This window comes from Symphodus melops (assembly GCF_947650265.1).
Source record: "Symphodus melops genome assembly, chromosome: 1".
NCBI classification, from domain to species: Eukaryota; Metazoa; Chordata; class Actinopteri; order Labriformes; family Labridae; genus Symphodus; species Symphodus melops.
In genome coordinates this window covers 16,422,845-16,430,315 of record NC_136691.1, presented here as the reverse complement: position 1 = coordinate 16,430,315, position 7,471 = coordinate 16,422,845, and the positions used below count along the sequence as shown (strand labels likewise).

Here is a 7,471-nt window from a genome sequence, read left to right as displayed (position 1 = left end):
ACACACACACACACACACACACACACACACACACACACACACACACACACAAGCAATGTTTGTAAATCAATCTTGGCTGTGTGTTGTTGTGCATCTGTAGGGAGATTATACCAGGGGATGGTTTGACGCAAGCACTTTTTTTATGAAACCCTTTAGGGACAAGACAAACATTTTCTTCATTATTCTTTATATTGTCAGCATTTTAAAATAATTCTAGAATTGTTGATGAATGAGATGAATTATTGAAAGGTAGGCCTACTATGATATTCAACACTTGACTTCAGATTTAGTATTGCGTGAATAGGCCTGCTGGTTCTTTTCGTGTTTTTCTGGTATTCACATTTTATGCTTGGTGACAACTATGTTATGAAAGTCCTTTACTGGCATACTCTCATCCTACCACCTATTTAACACCCTCCCTGAATGATAGTGCATATTATTTCTCAGGAAATGGGTGCGTGACAAAGTGGCATGTCTACAATATTGTTTGGTGACATTTTAGTCATCACAGATTAATTGAGCTGTTCTTCAATCAGCCAGACAGGTGTGTATGTGCAAAAGAATTCAACAAGGAAGCTCTCCAGCATCCAGCTACATATTTCCCATACTGCATCATCATCATCATCATCATCATCATACTCTTTGTATGAGCGACAGCATTTGTAGTTTCATAGCAGTAGTCGATAATTTATGACACGTTTTGTTAACATTTTACATTCCAGCACAAGGTGTGTGTGTGTTGGCTCAGTTAAAGGGATGCTCATGTGATTGTTTTAGGCTACGCCAACAAATTGAAGGGCGAACAAGAAACAGATCATTTTTAAAGGTCAAAATCGAAGCAGCAGAGGCAGAATAGTCTCAGATGGCTCCAAAACAACAAGATCCTACCAGATTTCATACAACTGTTTCTATTGAAAGGCTGACACTAATAGGCCTGAATAGTATGATTTTAAAAATTCAACTTTGGTGAACTTTTCCCAATTTAAAGTGACACAGTCTAATAGCAGGCTTTAGTGGGAATGAAGGGATGTATTGCTTTGTTTTACCTGTTTTTCACCATTTACACCCCTAATAGAGTATAAAGTGCTTCAACAAGAAGAATGGCTAATGGTAACAAACAAACATGACGATCAACACTGCAGCGTGCTGGACAAACCGTGAAACTTTTCCATAAGCAGCTGAGCTAGCTTCTTTTTTTTCCACCTTGAACCCAATCTTGATCTAATGAAATGTTGTTATCCCCTTGGACAATCATTTAATTCTAAAGAGGATTACATATTTCAGTGCCAAGTAACCTACAAAACCACAATAAGGTTTCTGACTTCTGTAGTATGTTCTAGCTATAAAAAGAAGGTTACGTTAGCATGCGAGCTACATTAGATAGAGCTAGACATCTATGTCTATGTTTTTTTATTATTATTTTGCTGTGTAATTGTCATGTTGAATCAGGCATTTTGTCTGGTTGACCTCAAAATATATGCTAACTTGACTTTGCATCAAAGTTGCTTTAATTGCACATTCATCACTCATTAATCTGCTTAACACTTTTTGAGAAGTTTTAAGAAAAAAACAAAAAAGACTGGAATTAAATACCAATACTACCTCTATATGAGCGTTAAAAGCAAACACACCAGAAAGCAACAAGGCTATGTCATTCTATGCTTTTAAACTCTGCCAAGGTGTCAGACAAAGAGTTTGTCAGGTGATTATTTTCCATGACAATGATTTGTGATGAGTAATCACTTTACTGTTAAAAGGACACAGGATGAGATTATTTATCAGAAATCACTACTTATTTAGAGGACAAGATTAAAGACATTAGAGAGACTATTTCGCCCACAGGGGTCACCAAATTTAATACAAGACAAAAGTTCCTCAGGAGCTTTAATTTAGACCATTAGTTCTACGAAACAACATTAATTAAAAGTATTCCATTAAGTTGTTATTCAAAGGCTGGAATCTTATGCTTATTTCATTTGATGTAGGAATTTCTTACCATTGTACGTTTGCAATGTTACTTTTATTGGCCCTTTCGCTATGATATATTGAGTGCCTTCCCTTTCATTCATCAGTGAAAGATGTTTACTCTCCACAGTGAGCCTGTCCTCAGAGCATGACGACAAACATGTCACGGAGACCTTGGCTAATGAACCCAGACTTCTTCATAAATTCCGAGCATGCAAACCCCTCTACCAAAACCACATTATTGACAAAGAAAAAAAAAAAAAACTCGGCTGCTGAAAGTCAAGCATATGACTTGCATTAGAACAGGTATGTTTCAGATGATGCGTGAAGAGGAATGTCCAAAATGAAAGGTCGGCTGCTGTGCGAGTAAAAGGTTTATTCTGAGAGGAAATGTGAGAGTTAAAGAGAAAGTAATTCCCTGCATGCTTAGCCTTATTAAATATGTAGCACAAAGGAAATGTGCCCTCTTTTACTCTTTAACCAGACCCCCTCTGGCTGCCAGCTAAGTGATGCACGTTCATTTACATTTGTAAAAGGTGAAACTTGGCCTCTCAGAAAGGTAAATCTTTATATTCAGGATAGTTCTGCTGCTGACTTTCTTCACCTGACCTTGACCGCCCCAAGGCTGTCATCTCCTGTTCCTCAGCCCTGAGAAGGAAAAAAAAAAAAAACACTCCCTTCCCTGTTCTGCTCGCCCCTCCTTCCCATTGCTTTAAATATTGAAGATGGATAATGGTGTTCGTCTTCTTCCCAGGGCCAGGCCGAAAGCTCCTAGATGGAGAAGCAAACTCAAGCTCATGTAAAAGCATGCGTGTCCCTACATATCCCAAGAAATCCTCTGAGGCCACAGTTAAGGAGGAGCGCAAAAAAAGAAAATCAAGGATTCAACTTCACCTAACCCTGTGTCATGTCTTAGCGGAGACATTGTAAAGGCGTCATTGCTCCAATTGTGGGTTCTTTGACATCACTAGTACCCGCCTGCGTTGCCAATCTTAATCCCAAATAAACCTGATGACGGCACATATATGGCATCACAAAATGAAACAATGTTCCGCTCATTGTCCAGACAAAATCGCTTTAGCATCATGATACCCTGAATACCCTTAAAAAGATGGATTCCGCTTATCATCAAATATTTGGTTCAGCAGGCTTCACAGCTATTACATTCAAATGTTCAAAATGATAAACCATTTGACTGACGTCCCCGTTCTTTTCCTTCATCCCATTAGAAATCAGTGAACGGCGCAGAATTTGAGGAGGATTTTTTTATTGTTGCTTAACTTGTGATATGTATTTCAATGGAAGCCTTTAGAGGACACGCATGTCTACACATTTTGATTTACTCCTTGGTCCAGTGATAGGGAGAACATTTATGACATATTAATCTCGTCATTTAGTGATAACAACACTGGTGTTCCTGTAAAAACTATGTGATTTTGGTTGTTTTCTCAAGACATCGCAAAATGTTATCATGGAAAAATAAACACCTTTATCTTGAGATGAAGACATAAAGTCAAGAGCTCAAGAAAATAACCAGAAATTACTCATTACCACTGGAAAACAGAGTACAATATGTGCAGATGTATGTCCACTTAGGGCTTCCATAGTACTCAACTGGTGAACTCAAACAAACATTACATTCTGAATTAAGGCAAATATTCACATAATATGCAAAATAAGGCAAAACAAAAATAATGGTTAGACCTTAACAGCAAGGTCAGCATAAATAACAAGCAGTCATCTTTCCTCTTTTAAAATCATAAAAACGTGCAAATAAAACATGTTTCCACCTAAAACAACTGTAAACATCGTGATACGAACCCTTATCTGTTCCTATAAATAGTGCAGAAAAAACTGGTGATCACAGTTCGGGAAGACTTTGGAGAGTTGGTAAGCGGTGCTGGTGGTGTGTTAATGTGTGAGGGAAGAATAAACGCAGTAGACCAAGAAATGGCCACACCGGTGGGTTCCATCTGCAGAGGCGACACAATCGGGTTTTTTTGACAGTGTTTTTCTGAAGTTTGGGGACTTAGGGATACGTGTTGACGAGAAAATATTGTTAGACTGCAGATTATCTCCCGCTAAGACTAACAAACTAAGAAGGTGGGAACAATCATGAAATGTAGCACAAACTGCAGAATAAACAAAGGATTAATGAGAGTTATAAGAGGCCTTTAGTCGGGTCATTGGGAGGTGACAGTGGGGGTTAAAGCGGTATGCTGCATGAATTATATACCCTTTTAGTCAGGAGTGTCCAAACGGAGCCTGTGTGTTCAGGGGTCTTTGGACAATGACAGCATTCGCCAAATCCGCCTCTTCTAGGCTAACATCTTTGTCGTTGAGCTCTCGGAAAGGGAGCGATGTCGTCAGTACGAAAGGTGGGCAGCTCCTATGGGAGCGCGCCACGAAATCATGGACGTCAGTGATCCTGGAGGAAAATTACAGACAGAACGATAACGAGAAAGATTAGGACAGAAGGCTAAAAATCACATCATAACTAAGATTAAGAAAAAAGCTTTCGTTCTTTTCCGTAGCACAACCCAGCCCATCCAAATTTCCTACTCTCATGTGTCACATGATTTCTCTATGGAGCACTATACTAGTAACATAATCTATTATTAATCACCACCCAGCACATACAAGCGATCCTATGGCTGCCCTGCTCCTTACACACTTGCTGAAGGTTAGAGGGGTTCAGCCCTATCCATCCTTTCTACAAACTCTGTTATATAAACGCTGCATCCCAGTTACGCAATCCCTCTCTGGGGATTTTATAGATCCACTCCGTTGCTACATCTCAGATTATGTTTTCTGCAGCCCCATGCACTGTGGCAGGGGATATAACATGCACCATGCCTTCAAACTCCAGCAGACTAGAACAAAGCATTACATAATCCTCTAACAAACACCCTCAGCAGCTCCAGAGCTCGTACAAACCAAAATCTTTTTCGTCATCCCTTGAACTACTTCTCGGCTTCGATGCTCGAGATTATGGGATTTACAGACGGCACAACGGAGATAAAAACGTCAAGATACTCTTCACGCAGACTGTTCAGGCTGTTTGGATATCAATGTATGATGCAAAAGGATGTGTTTAGGGCCTTAACACTTGGATACACACCGATGTGATAGGTTAAACCTCTGCACCAGTCTCCTGCCGTCGGCCAACCAGATCTGCAGGGAGGTGACAGGAAGGGCGTGGTCTAGTGTTACCATGGGAATAGGAGGAGATTCTCCATCCTCGTGCACAGATGGTGACCTGGCCACAACTCTGGGTGCAACACTGGGAAAGGGATAAATAATTAGATAAAAACTATATGCAGTGTTTATTTTGAAAATGTATTTATGCTCAGAAAAATGAACTTTTTTTTGAATGCTCTCGAGAACTTTGTATCCTTAAAGGGATTTTATGAATATGTTGAGGTTCTAGCTCATGAGGTTGATGGACTGGTTGGTCAGATTTGCTTGTTTTCCAGTTTTTCAATATCTGGATTTAGAAGGACATCTAGTGGTGTAAAGCAGTACTGTGTCTTATGGAACTTTAAATGGACACAACATGACACCAAACATGCCATCTCAACTAGTACACAGATTATCTGTGACATTTAAGATATGACTGTCAAAGGCAAAACACATTTACGATGTATTGTTTAATATTGTCACAACAGAAAGTCTCTCTTACCTGCCCAGTCTGTAACCTCTGCCGCTGAAGGGGTGGAAGGCCTTTTTCTTGGGAACATAATCCTCCTCGGTCAGATCCTCCACACTGATCTCCAGCTCCTCCTCCTCTGCTCTGCTCTCCCACTCTGTTGGGAGCTCACTGGAATAAGTTTAAGATCAGGCTTAGAGTCTAAAGTCAGAACAATCAATAGGCCAAATGAACAGAAACGAGCATTATGCTTGGTCCATGTTTCATGGCCTGGTTGTAGGCTATAGGAAGACAGCTGAACTGATCATTTTCCCCTGGAGACGAATGGTTTTTGTCTGTAAGATCGAATCAATGATGGGCTTAATGTGACATTTGAGTTGAATATAGAGGAATTGGACATTCAACCGCGAAACCTGATGTGGGAGTAATTGTCTTTTGTTGGGAAAACTACGTGCCCTCAGGAACATACAGTTTGGCTGTGCAACATTAATCACCTCGGGATGACCTCAGGTCAGACCTTTACAGGTTTGAAGAATTTGTTAATGGCATGAATGAATATATTATTGACACATTAGATAAATAATACTGAAACACTAAATAAGACAATGGGCACTAAAGACAGGAAAGACAAAATCATGGAATCGAATGCATTAAAGGGGACATATTATATCCTTTTGTCACCTTTTCAAACAGTCACCTGTGCTCTGAATGATACATGTGTGCTGTGCTTTGGTCAAAATATAACATGAATCAAGCACCAGAAGAAGTTTGTGATCCTGTAGAAACCAGATCTCTCGGAACACTCTGTTTTCGTGTGTGTCTCTTTAAATGCAACGAGCCGTCTAACAGCAGGGAGAAATTAAATAACAAAGCCTTGTGTTTGGTCATCTACAGAGGATATGTGCTGTAATATGTTAAGGACATAATAGCAGTGTGCTCCATCTCTAACCACATATCAATGTGAGAGGAACACACAGGGTTATCTCAGGCCAGAAGACAGGATGCTAGAAAATGTATTTACATGTCGGATTCCTTTTTAAATTAGTAATTTAATTTTTTATTTAATTTTTTTTGTCCTTGCATATTGCATGCAACCTGTGATAATCTCACTCACCCCCTTTTGATGGCATCAGGAAGTCTTGATTCTCTGTTACTGAGTAGCTGCGAAACTCCTCATCATTCACAGTAAAGCCATCCTTCCACAGGCGCACCACCATCTCCACCTGGAGTCACATTTGTAAAACAGACCCGTGTTTAAAGCAATGATAAATCTACTAAAGTCCAGCTGACAGGAGGATCTTGTGGTCCCATAATTAACAAAAAAAGAGCAAATTTTATGTACATGTTTAATAGATTGTATTAAAACATTTTCCTTATGTGGGTGTTTTATCTCCATATTCATTATTTGTAATGCTTCGAGTCGACTTAATTATGTAACTTACAATTGGAAAATAATGACGTAAAAAAAGTGCTGGTACCGGTTATCTGTTCACATTTTGAGCATTGTGTCTGATATTGAGAGAAGTGTGCTTGTTTCTGACCTTTGATGTCCCTGAGGCATCATAACAGATCTTCTCCACCTCATCAAGGAGGTCTTCAACCGAGAAACTACGCCTCATCGGTGCCTCCTCGTCCTTTTCTTCACTGACAATCCATTTAAAAAACAGACAAAAGTGCAATTTAGCCACCACGTATTGAATTGAATTCTGCCTGCAGTCACAGAAACAATGCTTTATTGACCTCTCAACCCAGCCGGGTTATATTAAGCAAATAGGTTTGTCAGTCGGAACATAGCTTTTCAGCCAAGCTTCAAAGAGGCTTGAATTTCCCTCGGGATCAATAAAGTATCTATCTATC

At 39.7% G+C, this 7,471-nt stretch overlaps 1 protein-coding gene across 1 annotated transcript; it reads right to left on the bottom strand.

The window, feature by feature from the left end:
- Positions 1–3,215: 3,215 nt before the first annotated feature.
- On the bottom strand, positions 3,216–7,289 carry ubxn2a (UBX domain protein 2A). The gene is given in 6 exon segments (XM_079344391.1): positions 3,216–4,393; positions 5,087–5,248; positions 5,648–5,785; positions 6,729–6,744; positions 6,747–6,837; positions 7,156–7,289. Coding segments are annotated over 6 exon segments (669 nt in total). The 5' UTR covers positions 7,234–7,289; the 3' UTR covers positions 3,216–4,209.
- Positions 7,290–7,471: the final 182 nt, after the last annotated feature.